This window comes from Giraffa tippelskirchi, chromosome 1, assembly GCF_054371585.1.
Source record: "Giraffa tippelskirchi isolate mGirTip1 chromosome 1, T2T-mGirTip1v1.2.pri, whole genome shotgun sequence".
NCBI lineage: Eukaryota > Metazoa > Chordata > Mammalia > Artiodactyla > Giraffidae > Giraffa > Giraffa tippelskirchi.
This window is the reverse complement of record NC_137275.1, coordinates 193,536,536-193,559,745: the sequence shown is the minus strand read 5'-3', so window position 1 is coordinate 193,559,745 and position 23,210 is coordinate 193,536,536. Positions and strand designations below refer to the sequence as shown.

General features: G+C 35.7%; 1 protein-coding gene across 4 annotated transcripts in view; it reads left to right on the top strand.

Moving 5' to 3' along the window:
• Positions 1-22,737, top strand: part of UBQLN1 (ubiquilin 1) — a 54,927-nt gene extending 32,190 nt beyond the window's left edge. The window contains exons 3-11 of one of the 4 annotated variants that reach the window (XM_081520547.1): positions 898-1,013; positions 5,871-6,133; positions 6,744-6,902; positions 7,073-7,307; positions 13,955-14,097; positions 17,056-17,139; positions 18,360-18,475; positions 18,725-18,893; positions 20,734-22,737. In XM_081520547.1, coding sequence (XP_081376673.1) covers positions 898-1,013; positions 5,871-6,133; positions 6,744-6,902; positions 7,073-7,307; positions 13,955-14,097; positions 17,056-17,139; positions 18,360-18,475; positions 18,725-18,893; positions 20,734-20,886 — 1,438 coding nt within the window. In that variant the 3' untranslated portion in view covers positions 20,887-22,737. Of the gene's footprint in view, positions 1-897; positions 1,014-5,870; positions 6,134-6,743; positions 6,903-7,072; positions 7,308-13,954; positions 14,098-17,055; positions 17,140-18,359; positions 18,476-18,724; positions 18,923-20,703 lie in introns of all 4 variants that reach the window. The other 3 variants (XM_081520566.1, XM_081520556.1, XM_081520572.1) reach the window with 3 other exon arrangements.
• Positions 22,738-23,210: the final 473 nt, after the last annotated feature.

Sequence of the window (23,210 nt, the reverse complement as noted above, 5' to 3'; positions counted from 1 at the left end):
ATCATTATTATTATATTACTTGAATTACAGAACAAGCAAATTCATGTTTTGAGCTGTGTTTTTTTGTCTCAGATTTTTGTACAAAGATGAGAGGTGTGACTCATCTTTGCAACCACAAATTAGTAACCATATTTCATTAAACCTAAGGCACTATTCAGTTCTTAAGAGATACTTTTATTTGTGTACCAATTAGAAAAAATATCACCCATTAAATTGGTATATTTTCTTTTCATTTAGAATTATTTTCTACTTAGTGAAAGAGCTCCTAGAGCTTCCTTAGACTTATTTGGATATGGTATTTTATCATCATTCCGATTAAGTGAGATTCAGAACTCTTAACTGGTATCAGATGAAAAGGGTTTCTAATAAACTCTCCTTATTTTTTGCTTGATATTAAACAATAATTAGTTATTATTTGTATTGATTTTGCAGCCTTCTTTTGGTCAAGTCTTTTTTTTTACTTTCAACATTTTTAGTTCTGAGTAAAACTCCTCCCTAGTCCTTAAGAACTTAGGAGATAGATTAAAAATTGCGTATATAGTCAGGCTTTGTGATTGTGATCAGTCATTAATTCTTTTCTGTGAGGTGATCTATCTCCCTCTCTTACACAATCAATCAATATGATTGAAATGTTTATGACTTTTTTTATGTTTATGAATGTCTATTATGAAATATTTATGACAAGTATACTTGAGGGGCAATTGAAGTATAGTTTGGATTTCATGGGATTTTACTATATTTGTTTATATTCATGTTGCTTGTGCTTAATTATCTCAGCATATTTACGATAATTTGAGTTGGTTTAAAAACTTTATTTGTACCTATTGGAATTTCAGAGCACCTTTTGAAAATAATTAGCTCCATTGTTTATATTATGGTGTAAATTATTTTTCCTAGGCCTCAGGATCATTCAGCTCAACAAACAAATGCCAGTGGAACCAGTGCTACCACATCATCAGCTCCTAGTAGTAACTCCACATCTGGTTCTGCCACTAGCAGCCCTTTTGGTTTAGGTAAGTAGCTTTAGTCATTTTTCATAAGGATAAAAATAAACAAATTTCCTTTATCCCAGGATAGTTTTAAATAAGATGACAGTTAAACATTAAGTCATTTTAGCTATGACAAAAACTTCTGTAGCTTATTTCTATAATTGTAGGTATTAAGGGGATATTTGGGGATTCAGATGTGCTTGCTTAGGTTACATTTATATGTAATAAGTGATCGGTAAGCAGCACATTTCTTTTTAATCATGAAAGAGATGTACTGTATGTGTACTTGATTTAACCACCACATAATTGACTCTGGAAAAGATTAGCTAGTTGTTGATCATAAGCTAACCCATTGAACACAATTTTCTCCTTTGTAAAATGAAAGGCTCAGATTGCATTAGTGATTTTCTAACTGTTCTAAACTCACACAGAAAGGCCTGAGTGCAAGCCCAGTGGTTAAGGATCTTCTGCATCAGCCAAAACTACTTTTCTTATATTAGTTTTTACACTGAGGTTCTTAGGAAGGTTTAGTTGGGGAATAGAGTGATCTGAAGCTAACAGAAGTTGAACTAGATAGATAAATGGCTTAGTGCTTCTTTCAGTTCCTAAGTTGTATGACAAGTATAATACCTTGAAACGACATTTTAACTCATTATTGACTGGGGGACTTTTGGCAGAAACCAATACCTGTGACCAGCAATTTTTATTTTGGCTAGCCAAAAATTAGTTCTGTTATTTTACTAATACTTTGTGGTTTATTGCAGTTAGTAGTTACACCTGACACACCTGTGAAGTCTTTTCCAGCACCATGAGTTTTATTTTCACTTTCTGTATCAGAATCAGTCACTAAAGTTTTCTTTTTGTTGGTCTAAAATTCACATCATCAGAATCAGAACTGTGTTCTAAAGAACTGTCATCTTTTGAGTTGGTAGCATGTATGTCACTTGGACATTCAGAGAAAGTATCTGCATAAAGTTTACCTATTAATTCTTCACTCAGAATTTCATGGTGCATCGTTAAAAATTTTACAGTAATAAATATGAGCTTATAATATACACAGGGTTGGAACAAAAACCTGACAGAGCAAGATGTGAATAATGACATCATAAGTTGTGTAATGAATCCTTATACAGTTTTCATGTATCGAGGCTCATATTTTCTTTCACTTCCAGGAAAAGTTTTTTAGTAATTTATTGATAGTTCTACTGTGCCAGTTATGTTGGAAACAACATTTAGGGCATGGCATTGATTCACATTCTCTCTCTTTTTAATGTTTGATTTAAACATCTTGGGCTGAGTGTTTCTCTTTTGGTTGAGGCAGATGAGTTTTAGATGGCAAATTGATTAACATGAGCAATCTAGAAAGATTAGGATGAAATTATTTAGTGTATTATTGAGGTAAATCTCTTCCCTCAATTTTTTTTTTCTTAATATTATTTATTTGGCTGTGCTGGGTCTTAGATGTGGCATGTTAACTGTTAGTTGGGGCATGTGAGATCTAGTCCCCTGATCAGGGAGTGGACCTGGGCCCCCTGCATTGGAAACGTGGAGTTTTAACCACTGGACCACTAGGGAAGTCCCTCTTCTCTCTTTTTATAGGCAAAGAAATTGAAGCCCACAGAAGCTTTTAGTTAATTTGTTCCTTTGCTGCTTATTTCATTCCCATCCCCTCCTATCTTAGTTAATTTTCTGCATCAGTTATTCTGTTTACCCTGTATATTTGGCTTTTTTTTTTGCTTTGTGTTTTCATTAATGTCTGTCCCATGTTTAAAAGCAACAGAATCCCACTACCACCTTTATTTTTCTTTCTCAGCTATCTTTGGAAAAGATACATTCTGTTTTCTGTCTGTATTTCTCTTTCACTTAAGTTTGCTGTGCTCTATTTCTTGCCCCCATCACTTCCCTTGATAAAGCCACCATTGATCTGTTAGCTTGCCAAATTTAATGGACACTTTTTTAGATTTGTAGACACTTAGATTGAAAGAAAGTGTTTTAAAATCTAAATTGCTGTCTTCTATTGCTTACCAGTCTTTCCTTGAAATTTTTTTTCTTTAATTCCTGATATGCTTTTTCCCTGGTTAATTTTCTGACCAGTTTTTTTCTCTCTGATTTGTGGGTCTTTTCTTCCTATTCCTTTTATTAGTATTGTTCCGCCGAGTTCTGCCTTCTCTTTCTTGTGTTCTTTTATTCTGTTTCCCCCAATGACATTATCCTAACTGGAAATTGTTGACTCTCGAATCTTTACCTAAACCCACATCAGTTCTGAACTCCATGTCTTGTATTCAGCTCTCTTAGATATTACCTGATGTTACTCTTAGCCTGTATGTTCTTTAGCCTGTATGTTCCTTCTTAGAACGCAAAGAAGAACAAAACAAATAAATAAATTCATCATCTTGTCTCAGACTACTACCTCTCTCCAGCCAAGTCTCTTGGTCCATAAAATTTTTTCTCTCCCACCCCATGTAATGATTCTATTTTGTTGCTACTTCCTTGATGTAGCTCCTCAACTTTTAAAAATGTTTTGTACTCTGTGTCATTTCCACACTGTTATTAAAAATATCTTAAGTGACTGTCTTGCATTTAAAATATTTCAAGATTTTGTGATGTAGCCTCTCCATTTTCGTTTAACATTCTGCACAAGGTACGCTAGTTAGGATAAGCTATCCTGTGGTAATGTGTCTGCTTAGTTGCTCAGTCATATCTGACTCTTTGCGACCCCGTGGACTGTAGCCCAACAGGCTTCTTTGTCCATGGGGATTCTCCAGGCAAGAATACTGGAGTGGATTGCCTTTTCTTCATGACTTTTTTTTTTTTTTTTTTTTTTTACTGATGTATAGTTGATTTTACAGTGTGCCAACCTGCTGTACTGCAAAGTGACTGAGTTATACACATATATACATTTTAAGAATATCCTTTTGCATTATGGTTTTCCACAAGATCTTTAATAGTTTCCTCTGCTGTACATTAGGACATTGTTTATCCATTCTAAATGTAATAGTTTGCTCATGCTTCGTGTGTTTCACTGGTCAGTGAGGCCCCCATCTACATAGTCCTCAAAGAGACTCAAACTAATGGAATTCTACTATCTTGTAGCTGCACCATTTGGAATATGGCAGAAGATAGAGCTAAAGTGTTTTAAGCTGGACCTTGTATTCTAAACTTGGGCCAGAAGTGACACATACCATTTCTTACAGTCCTTTGGCCTTAACTAGTCACATGGCAGTTTGTCCAACTGCCAAAAAAAAGGAAGACTGCACATGAGATGTTTGGTGAGCACTGTTGTCTGCTCTTTTGGTCATACTGAATTTCTTGTGGTTTAAGAATGTATCAGTTCTCACATTTATATCTGTGCTTTCGTATATAATGTCTGTTGTGCCTAGTATTAAATTGTCCTCCCAGCTCTCCCTACTTCTTGCCAACTTACTCATTTTCCAAATTCATTAAATGTTGTTTTGTGGGAAAGTAGCCATTTCGCTTAGGTACTATTAATATATTATTGTGATATCCTGTGACAGTCTCTGTTCAAATACTTATTCTGCATTTATTTTGTCTTTCCTACCAGATTGAGTTCTGAGGGTATGCTTGTCTTTCTTGTCACCTTATTCCCAACATATAGCACAGTACTCAGTAAATGAGAAATGAATGCATTTGGTTGGTTATATACAAAGTTTTACAATAAACAGTCACCCTCATGAATCTGTTAGGTTTCTCCATGATTTAATTCCTTCAGAGAGACATCTGTTTCCATGATGGGCAGCAGCTCTGTTCCAACCAGTCATCGGTGAATTCTGCTTGTTAAACTAGTCACTAGTCTTCTGGAAAGAGAGTATTAGAACTACAGTCTACTGTATATTTTTCATTTCTTCCTTTAGTGGGCATATTCTGGGATTTTTTTTTTTTTTCTTTCTGATACCAACCAGTTCTCCAACACTGCCTGGGTGGATATCCACTAGTTCAGTTCTGACACTCATACCTGGAGTTAGTGTTAGATCCCGCAAGTTAAAGGACTTGGTCCCCTGTGTCTGCCTCTACCTCAGACACCAGTCCAGTTCCAGGCTACCTGTGCTTTTGACTGACAGGCTGTAAATTGGGGGTTCCCACAACCCCTTATCAGGTTTGATGATTTACTCAGATGACTCACTGAACTCAGGAAAACACTTAACTTAAATTTACCAGTTTTTTATAAAGGATAGACCTCAGAAATAGATAAGTGGAAGAGGGAGAGAAGCATAGGGAAGGTATGGGTGTGAGGAGTGGGGGAAGAGGACAGAGCTTCTGTGCCCTCTCTGGGTATGTCACCCTCATACAGTGTAAATGTGTTCACCAACCCGGAAGTTGGAGAATCTCATTGCACAAGAGTTTCACAGAATTCCATATCTAGATCCTCTTCTAGCCCTGGAAGTTGGTGGATGGGCTGAACATTCCAGCTCTCAAAAAAATCACATGATCTTTCTGGTGACCACCACATTCTGAGACTATCTGGGGGCCCTATCCTAAGTAATATCATTAACAAATGAGGTATGATCTAAAGGGACTTGTTACAGAAAACAAAAGACATTCCCCTCTGTCAGGAAATTCTAAGGGTTTTAAGAGCTCTGTGCCTGGAACCAGGTGCAACAAACAACCAAATAATGTTTTTGTATTATACTGTGCATAGGAAATATATGTTTATTTGGTTTTATCATTTAAATATTAGAGTGAACACATTTTTTACTAGTCTCAATTATAGAAATTAAACAGAAGTCTATTTTTGCTTTAAGCTGAATGGTTTTCTGTTGATAGGCTATTGATTCATTTAATGTTTTTGCTTCATCTTTATATTTTAGCATAGTCATATTAATGATAAAATTTCATTTGTGTTTTTTCCCTTTATCTTCTTAGGTGGCCTTGGAGGACTTGCAGGCCTGAGTAGCTTGGGTTTGAATACTACCAACTTCTCTGAACTACAGAGCCAGATGCAGCGGCAACTTATGTCCAATCCTGAAATGATGGTCCAGATTATGGAGAATCCCTTTGTCCAGAGCATGCTTTCAAATCCTGACCTGATGAGGCAGTTAATTATGGCCAATCCACAAATGCAACAGTTGATACAGAGAAATCCAGAAATTAGTCATATGCTAAATAATCCAGATATTATGAGACAAGTATGTGAATAGTTTCGTTTAGTTACGAAATTATATACTTATTTTTTCTTATTTTCTGTATTTAAAGAGCTTGCCAAATATATAAGCTAAAAAAAATAAACCCTAATCCTTGTTCAGGAAAACACAAAAAAGCACTAATTCAAACTACTTGAACTTTGAATTTTGTGCTGTATTTTAAAGGTTTTTTTTTATAAATAGTTGTTTTGCAGATCTAAGGAACAAAGAGTCCAATTCAAGAGATGGACATTCCCGCATAGCACAATGTTTCTCTCTTGATGTTATTTGAATGTTAGCTTGCTTTTTGAGGTGATTTTCAGCAGGAACTATTCACAATAATTTTCTTTCTTTTTTTTTTTTAATATTAATTTTTTTTTTAACACCAAAAACACTTTGTTTTTGAGTATAGTTGATTTACAATCTTGTGGTAGTTTCAGGTGAACAGCAAAAGGACTCAGCCGTACATACCCATCTATCCATTCTCCCCAATTTACAGTACTTTTCTGATTGAAGTATTGAAGATTGCTAATTCAGAGAATTAGAAAACTTAGAAAATTAGCTATGACAGTTAATCTCAGCATCTTTTTCCTCCCCCTGGAAATCTTTTTCTTAGACATTGGAACTTGCTAGGAATCCAGCAATGATGCAGGAAATGATGAGAAACCAGGACCGAGCCTTGAGCAACCTGGAAAGCATCCCAGGGGGATACAATGCTTTACGGCGCATGTACACAGATATTCAGGAACCCATGCTGAGTGCTGCACAAGAACAGGTAATACCACTGCTCTGTGCTTCAGGGCAAGGCTCCTGTTTTAACACAAATACATCTATGATTGAGCGTTGTTTTTGTATGCAAAAATGCAGTTTTCATTAACAAAGATTTCTATATCTGTTATTTAAGACAAAAACTTACTCTTCATGATTTTTTGTCTTTTATTACAGTTCGGTGGTAATCCATTTGCTTCGTTAGTGAGCAATGCATCGTCAGGTGAAGGTAGTCAGCCTTCCCGTACAGAAAATAGAGATCCATTACCCAATCCATGGGCTCCACAGGCTTCTCAGAGTTCACCAGCTTCCGGTGGCACCACCAGCACAGTAGGGGGCACTAGTGGCAGTGCTGCCACTGGTACTGCTGGGCAGAGCTCTGCTGCGCCAAATTTGGGACCTGGAGTAGGAGGTATGCTCGTAACAGCTGGTGCCTCTTCTCTTGTTATCCTGTGTGCTTTTCTGTGTGTTCAAGGAACAACTTTTATGAACTACCTTTTCATGTTGTAAGATGCTTTTTTTTTCCTTAAGGATGCTTTAAATATGTAATGATTAGTATTAACTTATGTGCATTGTAGTTCAAGAGGTTACCAAAGATTTCCAGAGGCAGTTTTGTCTTCTCATAAGATGGCTTAGGAGAAGTGGATTGTCTTCTCCTTTCAACAGCTTAGGGAACCTGAAGTGTAGGGGCAACACAGTTAGCCGTGTACTTAATCAATGGGGCACATTTTCCTTGGCTTTAGTCCAGTTTTGTGTTCTTTTATAGGACTCAGTGGGTATCCACTCCTGACACCAGGGCTAAACTTAGCTGCATCAGAGCACCTGCTGGCTTTGTTTTAAAAGTCAGCTTTCTAAGTCTTAACCTCAGACCTGTGGATCAGAATCTGCCACAGTGGAGTTTAAGATATGTGTGTGTAAAGATGCTAGAGATTCTGATATGTGAGCAGGTTAGGAATTTACTTTCGATCATTTTTCTGTAGACTATATTTAATAAGTGGCTATCCTTTTCAGTTATTCAGGTATTTACATGCTGAGCATGAGGTCCAAAATCAGTAGCTAGAATGATTATTTTAGTCCTGATACTTAGCATTTAAATGAGAAGAAACGAAAGCATGAGGCCACTTCCCTCAGGTGAGAGTGACTGGGTATATTTTAAGAGATAACTGTGTTTTGGCAGTGAAACTGGAAAAATGAGATGCTGTATAAGGAATTAAAAAAAATTCTTTATTGAGAGGCAATAATCAGAATGGTCACAGAAGTATATATTTTATTATAGAATACAGTGAGTATAATGAGGTTTTTGGATAAAATACAAAATGAAAGTGAAAGTCGCACAGTCGTGTCTGACTGTGATCCCATCAACTGTAACTTGCCTGACTCTTCTGTTCATGGAATTCTCCAGGCAGGAGGACTGGAGTGGGTTGCCATTTCCTCCTCCTGGGGATCTTCCTGACCCAGGGATCAAACCTGGGTCCCCTGCATTGCAGACAGATTCTTTACCAACTGAGCCACTAGATAGTCCTAGAGTACAAAATAGTTTTGTAAAAATGTAAATAATGCCATTTTAAAAAATTGAGGTATTATTGACATAAAACATTATATTAGCTTCAGGTGTCAGTTGTAAAGTGAAATGATACAGTATTTGTATTGCAAAATGATTGCTATGATAAGTCTCAGTCAGTTCAGTTCATTCGCTCAGTTGTGTCCGACTCTTTGTGACCCCATGGACTACAGCACACCAGGCTTCCCTGTCCATCACCAGTTCCTGAAGCCTGCTCAAACTCATGTCCATCCAGTTGTTGATGCCATTCAGCCATCTCATCCTCTCTTGTCCCCTTCTCCTGCCTTCAATCTTTCCCAACATCAGGGTCTTTTCCAGTGAGTCAGTTCTTCGCATCAAGTGGCCTAAGTATTGGAGTTTCAGCTTCAGCATCAGTCCTTCCAATGAATATTCAGGACTGATCTCCTTTAGGATGGACTGGTTGGATCTCCTTGCTGTCCAAGGGACTCTCAAGAGTCTTCTCCAACACCACAGTTCAAAAGCATCAATTCTTCGGCGCTCAGCTTTCTTTATAGTCCCAACTCTCACATCCATACATGACTGCTGGAAAAACCATAGCTTTGACTAGATGGACCTTTGTTGGCAAAGTAATGTCTCTGCTTTGTAACATGCTGTCTAGGTTGGTCATAGCTTTTCTTCTAAGGAGCAAGTGTCTTTTAATTTCATGGCTGCAGTCACCACCTGCAGTGATTTTGGAGTCCCCTAAAATAAAGTCTGTCACTGTTTCCATTGTTTCCCCGTCTATTTGCCATGAAGTGATGGGACCAGATGCCATGATCTTAGTTTTCTGAATGTTGAGCTTTAAGCCAACTTTTTCACTCTCCTCTCTCACTTTCATCAAGAGGCTCTTTAGTTCTTCTTCACTTTCTGCCATAAGGGTGGTGTCATCTGCATATCTGAGGTTATTGATATTCCTCCCAGCAATCTTGATGCCAGCTTGTGCTTCATCCAGCCCAGCATTTTGCTTAATATACTCTGCATATAAGTTAAATAAGCAGGGTGACAGTATACAGCCTTGATGTACTCCTTTGTCCAGTTCTAACTGTTGCTTCTTGACCTGCATACAGGTCATGTCTAAACATCCAAAGTTTAAGTCTAAACATCCAAATAAACCATGTTTAAAACAAGGAAAATACTATCCTGTTCTGATTTTATCAAATGCTTATTTGATTTTTACTGATAAATTGTGAGAGAGATGCTTCATTCACATTTTAGAGGTCTAAGAGTAGAGACAAAGGTTTAATAAGGTTTCCCAGCTGATAGACAAATTATTTTTAATTGTAGCATTGTGTCTGTAGTAACAGCTTTGTCTTACAAACAAAATGGTCTTGTAACTTTTTACTCAGCTTTTTTATTTAATGGCTTGATATGCTACTTAAGATTTCATGTTAATATTTCCATCAAAGCAAAACAAGAAACAGAATAATGATTGTACCCTGATGGCCTAACATTGTTAGCATATTTTTATACTATTAGGACCTTTACTCAACTAGTTGAAGTTAAGCACACATATACCTGAAAGGTGAAATTCTTTACTCTTCTTTTGCCCTGTAAGCACTCACTCTGGAAACTGAGGAAATTGTTGAGCAAGGGTCAGCAAATTTTCTTGCAAAGGGATAATAATACTTTAGGCTTTGCAGGCCAAGAGCCAAAAGAACAAAATCGAGACTATTACATTAAGAAGGGAAGGGAATTCCCTGGTGATCCCAGTGATTACAACTCCTTGCTTTCACTGCATAGGGCATGAGTTTGATCCCTGGTTAGAAAACTAGGATCCCACAAGCCATGCGGCATGGCCAAAAAAAAGAATATTATATTAGAAGACCAATCTCCACAAGTTCTTTTATTGATGGAATTAAAAATATAATTGGGTATAATAATATTTTTGTTGTTCAGTTGCCCAGTCATGTCTAACTCTTTGCAGCCCCATGGACTGCAGCACACCAAGTTTTCCTGTCCTTCACCAACTCCTGGGGTTTGCTCAAACTCATGTCCATTGAATCGGTGATGGATTATATTGTTTTACACATTCCCTAATGATAAGAATGGAATTCTTTTTAGGGATGACATTTTGCTTAATTAAAGTTCACAGTGTTTCCTTTTGTCAGTTGCAAATCATTTGTAAATGTTCATCTAAACTGATAAGTAGTGAGATTTTACTTTTTTTCTTTTCAATTATGTATTGATTCCAAAAATATGACTATAGCATATTCATTAATTGGAAAGCATTTGTAGGATTCTGTTAGAGCCTTCTTGGTTTTTTAACATGTCATTGCAGACTAATCAATTCCAGTTGAAGATTAGGTCATACATAGTGCCTCAGTTATACAGTGAAATGAATTTTAAAGTATGGAAATTTCTTTGTACTTGCACTAAAGTCCAAAAAATGCTGCTGGAACAATAATATGAGCTCAAAACTATATTTACTGCAAATCTGTGAAAAGAGATCTTGTTGCTTGTTTTAACTTGACAGCACAAGAATGGATAAAGCAGCTTGGCATTGTTTGTGATTCAAACAGTTTCACTTGTCAGAATGCACTTCACAGTATGGGTTTGACATGTAAATGTTGTTTTGTCTTCTAATTTAGGGAATTCATTGAGAAACATTACCAGGTTCTAGCAAAAGATAGTTTCCAAAGTCATTTAGTGTTTGATAATGGTGATTGTGTGGTTCAGAAGAATTTCAGTCTTAACCTCTGAGCTTAAAAAAAAAAAAAATTACAATAAAATGGTATCTTTTTAAAAGCAAACAAAACTAGAAAACTACTACTCTTAAGGCATCAAACTGCCTCGTGCTTGGGCAAGTCAGGATATTTCTGACCAAAGTTCATGAAATTGACTATAGCTAACTTCAGAAGAGTGAAATGAAATTTATTATTGATAACTTTTATCAGTTGAGTGATGTTAAAGTTCAAAATATTTTCCAGAGTACCTGCTGATGAATCAGTGGGCTATCGTCTAAATACCTTATATTTTTATAAGCAGTATAGCTTTGTCCAACTAATCCTTTTAATACTTTACATGTGTTTTTATCATCATGAGATGTATGTAGCACATCTTAGCAGATTCCACTTCAGGTTGTACCAAATTAATGTTCTCTTAACTTTGAAAATAGTTTTGCTTGTTGTTGTTTCATGCAGACTATTTATAGAAGCTAATTTTAGTTATTTCCATCTTGACATTGTTGCCTCAAACAACAACTGAGCAGTATTAGTAACATTTATCTATTCATTAGGAACCAAGGAATACTGCTCAAAATAATTCAAGTTTTTAAATTAGCGGTTAAGAGCTCAGTGTCCCTAACTTTTGAGAAATTGTTCTCCTTGAAAGGCGAGTAGCCTCAAACAAGTTTATTTTCCCAGCACACATTTCCCTGGGTGCTGCAGTCAAGATTTAAATAACCATACTAATTAATCATAACTAGTATGCAGCTTTCCTTGCTTGGCTAACAAATAAACCATTTAGGAGCCTAACTTTGGTTGCAGCTTTATTTTCATTTTTATTTTTGTGAAGAAATTTGGCTGTGATGAGATAATTGTATTTTATTTTTTAACTTATTTAGTTACTTTTGGCTGTGCTGGGTCTTTGTTGCTGCACTCAGGCTTCCTCTAGTTGTGATGAGTGGGGGCTACTCTCTAGTAGTGGTGCACAAGCTTTCACTGCGGTGGCTTCTCTTATTGCAGAGTGTGGGCTTTAGGGTACATGATCTTCAGTAGTTGTGGCATGTGGGCTCAGTAGTTGTGGTGCAGGGGCTTAGTTGCTCTGCAGCATGGGGTGTCTTCCCAGATTAAGGATCAAACCAGTGTTCCCTGCATTGTAAGGGGACTCTTAACCACTGGACCACCAGGGAAGCCCCAGTAATTGTATTTTTCTGACTTGCTTTGCTGTGGTAGTGCTCTGTCCAACAATGTTGAAGTGTATTTTATTATTTTAGTATCATTGCATAGTAATATGTTTTGCCACCTCATTTGATAAAATAATTAATCTTCTGCTGTGCCTTAAAAGCAGGCACACATAATCCCGGTTCTCCCCCTTTTCTTTTTGTTCTGACATAAAAAGTATGCACTGGTAATGAGAATAGAAATAGCAATATGTTAACAGTTATTCATGGGGCATAAGGTATAACTGAGTCACTGATTTGTGGTTCACCCAACAGCTGTGTAGAGTATGGTAGTGCCACATGGAGCCTCTGTCCAAACTTCTTGTCTACTATAAATAAGGGAGCATGACTGTGTCCCAACAAAATGTTCTTTATGAGACTTGAAGTTTGAATTTCATACATTTTTCACATTTCACAAAAAAAAATTCTGTGTGAAATTTTTTTTTTTTGCTACAGTAATTCATGGAGCATAAGGTATAACTGAGTCACTGATTTGTGGTTCATCTAACAGCTGTGTAGAGTATGACAGTGCCACATGAAGCCTCTGTCCAGACTTCTCGTCTGCTATAGAAAATAAATAAGGGAGCATGACTGTGTCCCAATAAAATGTTACTTATGGAACTTGAAGTTTGAATTTCATACAGTATTCACGTTTCACAAAAAAAAATTTTTTAACCATTTAAAAATGTAAAAACCATTTTTAGCTCATGGGCTGTACCAAAACAAGTCACGTGCTGTGTTTGCTGTGCAGACTAAGTTCATCCGCTGTCTTAGAATATCATTGGTCTCTGGAATGTGGCAGAGGTGGGGGAGTAACGTAAATTGAAATAATGTAAGAGAATAGGAAAAACAAAAATTACTACAGAAAAACTGCAGAATTATAATATAAAACTGCAGAAATATAATTAAGTGGGAAGAGTCAAATGCTTTGAGCCTGTTAAACTGCACTGAATGAAATAAGAACAAGGGGAGTGAAAAAGTGTGAGAATATATTTGAGTATATCTAGTCGGCAAGTGAAAATGCGGATATATGTTGAACAGATTAATTTCCAAAGAATTTTGAATTCACATAAATTTGGCTATAGTTCTCTACCAAAAAAAAGAATAATAGTAGCAAGTATCTGCATTTTGCAGATGGGGAAACTGAAGTATGAAGAAGGCCCCTTAATTTGGGGTTGAATTCATTGAGTGCCGGGATACAGTGAAAATGTCATGGAGGCCTGGGTGAGAAGGCTTCCTTCTTTTTTAGGTGGGAACATACCGAGTACTGAATATGATTCTAGTTAAGCAATTCTGGAGGAAAAGTTGGCTCAGACATTTTCACTTAATGAGATTTTTCAGTAGTAAATTTTGCCTTAAATTAACTTTTTAGAACCTAGCCTTTCCGTAAGATGTGATTTTCCTGTAAATGCAACTAGAATCTTTAAAGTCAATAAACCCTCCTTAATTGGTATATGTTGAGGATGTAGTTTTAGAGATCTTAGTTTTAAAAATTCTTGTAGTTCAGTTGATAACTAATAGGTATGTTTGTCTAAAATTGCCAAAATTGTTGTGTTTTAAAACTTTGTTTATTTATCTTTCCCTTGATAAAATGTCTTCTTTTTTAAAAAACTTCCAGCTAGTATGTTCAATACACCAGGAATGCAGAGCTTGTTGCAGCAAATAACTGAAAACCCACAACTTATGCAAAACATGTTGTCTGCCCCCTACATGAGAAGCATGATGCAGTCACTAAGCCAGAACCCTGACCTTGCTGCACAGGTGAGTTTATCATTGTGAGCAGTGTGAATCAAAATGGCCTAACCAAATCATTGTGATTTTGGTGCATTTGTTTTGTGTGTGCTGCCTTAACACACTAGAGAAGCAAATTGTATCTCCCAGTTTTTTGGACAGTTTGTTTCTTTACAGTAAATTAATACTTCATAATATAATTAAAACAGCTTCATTTCCTCTGTTCACTGGCTAGAAAGAAGTTCAGGTTTACTTTATATCTACATATGTTCATGTAGGAGATGAATAGCAAAGTTTCTGATTGCCCTCCCTTTTGAAGCCTATTCTTCAAAATTGCGCTTCAGAAACAGTACTCTTTAGTGTAATGCAAATCTTGAAAGTGATTAAGAAGTGTTACTACATTTGAAAGACTTTTATTTATTAGATCACACAGATTCTGAGTATTAGTCATGTTCAAAATGGCAGTTATAAAATAGCCTGAAATTGTTCAGTATGGGCAGAGAGATTTGTGGGAACAGCATTCTCATTCTTTCCACTATAGATCTCCATCCAAAGTTAGTACACTGGTCCTTCATCAAGTAATTATTTTCTATCTTGTTTCAGAAGAGACCATAACTAAAAAAATGAGTGAATCTCAACCCTAGCTGAATGTTTAGGATAACTTTGGAAATTTTAAGATTAAAAAAACTGTTTTTTAGCCCCATTCTCAGACAATTTGATATAACTGTATTGAATTTTTTTTTTTTCCTAGTTCCCTAAGTGATTCTGATGTACCTGTAAGTTAAGAACCATTGGGCTTGAAAAACCTTAGAGAATACAAACTAAACCTTGATCATCTATAATTTATATTTGCTGTTTATTAAAAATGGTTTCTGTGGAATGTTGGGAATTTAAAATAGTTTCCTGTAATAGTCTCTCTCCATTTCCAAAATTTTAAAAGCTCTTAAAGTTAAATCACTTTCTTCATTATGTCAAATGAGATAGTTTTTACATTTCTAAAATCTGGAACCATGTTGATTCAAGTATATAGCAGATAGGTTTGAGTTAACAACCCTCAGTAATAACTTCTATTCTCTTAAAATTTGTCAAATTGGAAATAAAGATGTTTTTAGATAAATTTTTATATACTTTTAGTTTGTATATTGTTGGTATACTTTATGAAATATTGTTTTATTCATTAGAAAATTATTTGAGTTATTAGTATTAAATGCTTCAGCTTTACTGTGATGATAGCACTTTAGTTTAAAATAAATGTGGAAAATATGTATCAGAGTGATCCTATTTGTAGGGTTTTAAATACATATTTGCCTATTTAATAATCATTAAATGTGCATCTTGCTATAAAATTTTGACTCTAAGAAGCACATTCTCAGCCATTTAAACTAACAATTTTACATTTATAAAGTGACTTGAGCACTTTTGTATGTTGCTTTTTTTACTCTAAAGCAAAAGGTTGAAACAAAAGTAAGCTAGATGTGAATTGGCTTTTATAATATTGATAGATAATTGTTAGAAACATTTACAAAATGTACTTTGGTTACCAGTGTATTAAAGTTTGTAGTTTCTCTATTCTGATTTTCATTTTTAGGTATTCAAAAAAGTCTGATTGTAAAAACTGTTTATACAGTCAGGTAAGTTAGGAGAAAAATCTTAATCAAATGCGATAACAATTTTCTGAGCAAGTATGAATTAGCTTAAGATAACACACTTTTTCAAACAACATGAATCCTAAAAGATAAATGTGATAACTTTATTGACCGGAGCCATTAAAGAAGCAGGTTTGTTGGTCTCAAGTAGATTTTACTTTATTTACTGTGAACTTACTGGTCACTTCGAAATAAATGCTGTATATTCATAAAATCTGTCTGACTTCTTCCTATCTTATTTTGTTGGAATTAACTAAATCTACTTTGCAACAGTTGATAAACTGAGGGAGGGAGGGAGGAATTCTCTCTACTTCTAGCAATTAACATGTAATTACTCTCAAATATAGTTAATTATTAATACTTGAGGGCAGGGATCATCCCCTACACTGCTCCCCCACCAGACTTTGGATGTGGACTAGTAAATAGGCTATCAGTAAATCATTGTTAGTTGACTTTTCACTCTGTTTAGGGAAACTGATATAAAATTTGTCTTTTTTGAAGCTGTGAGAATTTGCTAGTTTCTGGTTATGCTATTGTGTATTGTAATCTTATTTTTAGGTATACAACACATTAATATTGGCCCTGACTCTGACTTTTTAACTCATTTAACTCATTAAACACCCATTTGAAGGTTAGGAGGCATGCCATTTTTTTCATCTCTGGTGGTAGTGAGGTGAAATCTAGAGGCTAATTTTGGTGTTCTCAAATGATTTACATCGTTTAGGTCTTATTAAAGCATTTTAATACTTTATCCCCAGAGATCTATCGGTTCTAGTCCTAGGCTGATTTTCACCTGGCAGCTCCATTTCTCTGGCAAGTTGGTTGCTGTTCTGCAGTGTTATTTTTCTGGACCTAATATTAGCTCTTTTGCAGTAGGCAGGTAGATATAGTGGTTCCAGATCTGGATTTTCTCTGTGCTTGCCACTTGGGTGTTGAGGTGTCTGTGCAAGCCATGTATAGTTCCATGTATTGATGCTTACGTTTATTCTGTGAGTGTAGCAGAAAACATATCTTCATGAATTCCAGTTACTTCCATTTTTCTTTCAAGGGCAAATATTCACCTTTACTCAAGGAAAAGCCTAAGAGAATGATTGCTTTTATTTTTTAGGATATCACATGACATTATCATAATCACTATTCTCATTGAGAGAGAAGATGCCTCGTTTTTGTTTTTTCTAGACATCCCTCTTGTGGACAGTATCTTCCCTTTTTTATTCATGTTCTACCTTCCTCCCTGTTAAGTGCCAGGTTAGGCACTGGGGGGGAAGATAGACTATTAAACAAGGTACATTACTTGTTTCAGATATTTCCAGTTAAAATTGTTTGAACACTTGCCCCATAGATGATGCTGAATAATCCCCTATTTGCTGGAAATCCTCAGCTTCAAGAACAAATGAGACAACAGCTCCCAACTTTCCTTCAACAAGTGAGTAAGAAAAGATGCTAGCTGTCTTCGGTAATGATTTGCTTGACAAAGTTTGATGGTAAACATTTTCCGTGCTTTTTCTCTGGCTGATAGCAAAACGTAGAATAGAATCTGCTGTCAATTTGCAGAGAATTCAGCTTGATTTTTTAACTGAGCCCCATTTCGCTGCTGACCTTTTGCTTCTATTTTTAAAAATATAAATTCTGAGGAAAGTACCATTTGGTTTTTGCTTTTGAGGATTTTTAGGATTTTGAATGCTTTGTTAATATCATAAACCATTTCCTTTCACTTTACTAACTTTGAAGTGCTTCATTGTGTCATGTTATGCTTTATGGTTTAACTAATCTCGAGTAACAGGAAGAGAGCTACCCTTTACGTGTTTGGTTTCTTCGTAATGTTTTAATTCCTCCAAATTAATAGAATGCCTGTTTTCCAAGGGGTAGATCTCATTCCTCAAACTTGAAATTAGCAAGATTAAAATTGTCAGTCTTGTCATATAAGGAAGTTATTTTAATTAAAAAGTACTTGAGATTGCCATCCTATGTTACTGTTTAAAAAGATAAGAGGAGTCAGTCTTGGTGTTTTGAAACTGGTAGTTCTAGGGAGGGCTTTTAAATATTATCCAAATGATCCTCTGACCTATAAACCATTATCTAAGGTTAGTCAGTGTCCTTGGTTTATTGTAATGATGTAGGCCTATCTTTTTTGGTTAGTCAGGTGGTGTATATTTGGAAGTAGTGAAGCTGAACCAACACATGTATTAACTTCAGCTTTGGAACTATTGTCTTAGAGTATATCTGATTGGTAAAATTGTTCCATCAGCAACAGATTAACACTTGGTCAAGGAGGGCTATGTGGCTTTCACCATATTACCATGTGATGTAAACTGTGCATTTGGAGGTCTTCTCTTAGAAATAACGCTTTTTATCTGTTGGAAAACGAGGAACAACTATGGCTTCCAGAGGAGCTCCTGATTGTCTTTCATTATGAAAAATGGTTTTCATGATGGACTTGGGAGGAGGTCGTCAAGTGATGATTCGCACATGAGATTGCTGTCAAAGGGGAGGTGCTTGTGTTCATATTGGGGAAGAAATTACGAATTACCAGTGTCTAGGAGTAAGGTTTTAGATTTTCTCAAGAAGCATAGCAAAGAAAACATTGACATTTTACCTTCACTGATTTTAATTCCCTCATAACCACTGGTTTTCTTTCTTCCTTAGATGCAGAATCCTGATACGTTATCTGCGATGTCAAACCCTAGAGCAATGCAGGCCTTATTACAGATTCAGCAGGGTTTACAGACCTTAGCAACTGAAGCCCCCGGCCTCATCCCAGGGTAGGCTTATTTGGAAAAGATTATGAAAGTACACAGTGGTTACTTTCTCTGAGAATTTCAGATTTAATGGCCATTCTTTTTTTGGGTTGAGATTGTTTGTAAGAGAATTTTCAAAGTTAAAAATGCTTATTTTAAGAAAATAACTTAGCTAACATTATGTTGAATTGTAACTGATTTCCCATTAGCCAGCCTGGTCTGGCCTCTTATTTTTAGGAGTTTAGATTTACTATCAGTTGGTGCTTTCTCTAGGTTTACTCCTGGCCTGGGGGCATTAGGAAGTACTGGAGGCTCTTCAGGAACCAATGGCTCTACTTCTGCATCTAGCGAAAACCCAAGTCCCACAGCAGGAACCACCGAACCTGGACACCAGCAATTTATCCAACAAATGCTGCAGGCTCTTGCTGGAGTGAATCCTCAGGTAATGATTCTTTTCTGCTCTTCTTAATGGTAGAATTTTCAAAACAGTAAAGAAAGTGGTCATCTTTGGGGGCTTAGCTTGTAATGAAAAGTTTGTTCTTAATTATATTGATTCTAAAAAACAGGCATTATAATTGTTAACTTTGGTACTATATTAGACATTAAAGGAAATGTTATAGTTGTAGGGAAGAAATGCTCTGCTGTAATTTTGGAAATTGCTTTTTAAAATGCATTCTTTTTTGGAGTCCCTGTTAGAAAACTATTTGAAATAGATTATATTTTATACAAGTTTGTCAGGGAGGGATAGAAATTGATTATTCCAAATACCTTCTGAACAACTGTATTCTATCTAATCTTTATATTTTGGCCTAAAAGTTGTAAGTACTTCACCCCACCTGCTACTGCTTGTAACTTGTGTTACATATATACACCTCACAAATATGGCTAAAAAATGTGAACTCCTAATGTTCTTGCATCTTGAATCATTTATTTACTAAGAATATGCCATTGTTACAGATGATTGCAAATTCAAACCTGTTACAGTAGATTGTGCTCAAAGTTCTACATGGTGAAAATACAGAATAGTTTTTTATTTTAAGCTTTATTAAATACAATAAACAGGTCAGAGTTTTATCTTACACGAGAATTTGTATTCCTGATAACTAGCATGACTTGCTGGTTTAGTAAATGTTCTTCGAATTAATAGGAAAAAGCAATTTCAGGTATTAGGCAGAATCATTATCTAAGTTGAACAATCTGTAGGCCTCACCATTATCATGTTGCCCAGAATTGAGTGATCATTTATGTATTTATGTATTACACCATTTCTGAAAAGGAGATGCAGCTGAAAAAATGAGGAGTATAGTATGTACATCTGAAACTGGAACTTTTTTCTGAAGACTTGACTGGCTGATACAGAAATTAAAGACATTCTAAACCTCATTAGATTAGAACTTCAGAATTTTACACATGAGGACACTGGCTTTTACAATTACCCAATTGGTCGATAGCTCCAAAATTTTTTTTTTTTTATAAATTTATTTATTTTAGTTGGGGGCTAATTACTTTACAATATTGTAATAGTTTTTGCCATACATTGACATGAATCAGCCATGGGTTTACATGTGTTCCCCTTCCTGGACCCCCCACCCACCTCCCTCCCCATCCCATCCCTCTGGGTCATCCCGTTGCCCCGGCCCTGAGCCCTTGTCTCATGCATCGAACATGGAATGGTTTTCTGTTTCACATATGATAATATACATGTTTCAATGAGATGCAGCTGAAAAAATGAGGAGTATAGTATGTACATCTGAAACTGGAACTTTTTTCTGAAGACTTGACTGGCTGATACAGAAATTAAAGACATTCTAAACCTCATTAGATTAGAACTTCAGAATTTTACACATGAGGACACTGGCTTTTACAATTACCCAGTTGGTCGATAGCTCCAAAATTTTTTAAAAAATTATTTTTTTAATAATAATATTTTATTTTTACATTATTTATATATTTTTAGTTTCTTGAATTTTTTAATTGGAGGATAATTGCTTTACATTGTTGTGTTGGTTTCTGTTGTACAACAATACGAATCAGTGATAATTGTATGCATATCCCCTCCCTCTTGAGCCTCCCTGCCACCTAAGTAACAGAGCACCAGGCTGGGCTCCCTCTGTAAATAAAGTACTAATTGGACTTTCAAATATGTTGAATATGTTTCAAGAGAGGCCAATGCTTGATAGATTAGCAAATGTTAAAAAGCAATTAAAATTTTAAAAGATTATTTAGGTGTGACATGGACTGATTTTCCTTAGAGCTTTGGTATGTTTGTTTTTCTTTAACAGCTACAGAATCCAGAAGTTAGATTTCAGCAGCAACTGGAACAGCTCAGTGCAATGGGATTTTTGAACCGCGAAGCAAACTTGCAAGCGCTAATAGCCACAGGAGGTGATATCAATGCGGCCATTGAAAGGTTACTGGGCTCTCAGCCATCATAGCAGCATTTCTCTATCTTGAAAAAAATGTAATTTATTTTTGATAACGGCTCTTAAATCTTTAAAATACCCGCTTTATTTCATTTGACTCTTGGAATTCTGTGCTGTTATAAACAAACCCAATATATGATACATTTTAAGGTGGAGTGCAGTAAGATGTGTGGGTTTCACTGTGTTTGTTTGTTTGTTTTTTTGTTTTCCTGGAACAGTGGGAATCAATGCTTTTTCATTTAAGGCTATTGCATGCGTCAAACACTTCTGCATTTATTGTAATTTTTAAAAAACATATCACCTTTTATAGTTGGGTGAACAGATTTTTGTCCTGCATCTGTCCAGTTTATTTGCTTTTTAAACATTAGTCTCTGGTAGTAATTTATGTAGAATAAAAGCATTAAAAAGAAGCAAATCATTTGCGCTTTATAATTTGTGATACAACATTGCTTATCGTGACTTTGGCATGTATTTTTGCAAACAAAAATGCTGTAAGATTTATACTACTGACAGTTTTTGCTTTATTTGTGTACATTGTACGTATGCACATTTGGGACATCATCTCTAGAAACATACTACAGTAGATCATCTGAGCAAAACATCTGTAACGGAAAAAATAAAGATAAGGAAATACTTCAAAGTGGAGTATTTCTTAATTGTGTAGAATCTTACAGCATCTTTGATAAACATCTCAGCAAAAGTACTGGTTAGTGAGGCTTGTTGAAAATACAGTATAAAAACTGATTCTGGTTGTCTCTTTAAGGACGTATTAATTGTACAGACAAGATGATGTAACATTATCTCAGCATTCACAGATTGACTGTAAATTACCTTAATCTTTGTGCAGACTGAAGGAGCACTGTAGTATAACCCCAAAGTGCATTTGCCTAGGACTTTCAGCTTCTCCCATAGGTAGTTTAACAGGCATTACAATTTGTAATTGAAATGTTGCTTTCACTGAAAGTGTCTTGATGTTTCAGTTATTTTTAATCGCCATATAAAAATAGAACTATCTTCTGGGTTTATCAGTTTTCTCATGCACAGGCAATACATGAATTTAAAATGATTTGTGAGCCACTTGTTTCTGAAGTGTTTTGGTAGTTCTATTAAGAAATAGTTAAATATTGTGCTTTTCAGAGCCTGAGAGAAGGGGAATTTTGGGGGTGGGGTGGGGTTCTGTCCTGGATTGGGCCAGCCTAAATAATACTGGCAGCCAAGATTCTGTTAGAATTTCTGTGCATATAGTGTAGTAAAGAAGTATCATTCAGGGGTGAAAACAAAGAGCCGTTTTAACAATGTTGAGTACATTTGGCTGTTCTACAGCTTTTTTCTTCCCTCCCCAAAGAAATTCTGTTTGCCTAACTCTCAAACTATTGGGGTGGTACATTCCTTTAGGACCAATTAAAACATAACTTTGGGGTCAGGAATATATTTGGCTGACCCTGGTTCAGTATTCTCTTAGGTCATTATATTCTCTCATGTACAGTTAAGGGAAATTAAAATGTTAAAGTAACTAAAATTAATTCAGACCAGTAAAATCAAGGGAAATACAAGTTGAATTCCATTACTTCTGTAAGTTGCTTGCTATTAACAAAGGTAAAGAGGCAGGTTGCCCACCATTTCGTGCACTGTTTTGACACTGTCCCCTGGAATAAAACAGGTACAAAGGTTAATTAAGATGGAGGCATGACTAAGAGGAAGTTGTTATGGATGATATTTGTGTGTCTCTGCTCTCTCTGCCTTATGCCTCAGGATGGTTTTAAAACTTTTGTACTAGCAATTGGTGGTATACAGTGTGGGGTAGTGTCATAACCAGTTTGACAATTTATTAATCATAAAATAACAATAAATCTCTAGCTTTTACACTTGTTTGTCTTGCCTTTTTTGTAGAAAGAAAAAGATGTCTTCAATTTACTTTTGGTAATCATGTCTTTTAAAGACTACTGGAATTGATTGACCCCCAGGTTTTCCTACACTTGAGGTTATTTTTCATTAATTTTTTTGTTTCCTAAGTTAAATTAATGTGTGTATGTACTATATTGTGCACTAGAAAGAGAACCAACTGGGACATCAGGTAACTTGCGCTTTTGCTTGCTCTTTTTGGTTCTTGACTAGTTATTTGATTTTGAGTCAGGGCATCATGACTGAAAGTGGTGGTGAGGCCTGTGTGGCACCCCCACCTAGGTGATTCTTAAGAACCTTTTAGTTGTCACGCTGGTGTGATTTTTGTTGCTGTTTGTTTCTGATCTGTTCATCTTAGATTTGAATATCTTTTAAGGAGTTTTAAGATACTTAAAATTCTGCAAAGCCTTAAAAACAAACAAACGAAAAAAACC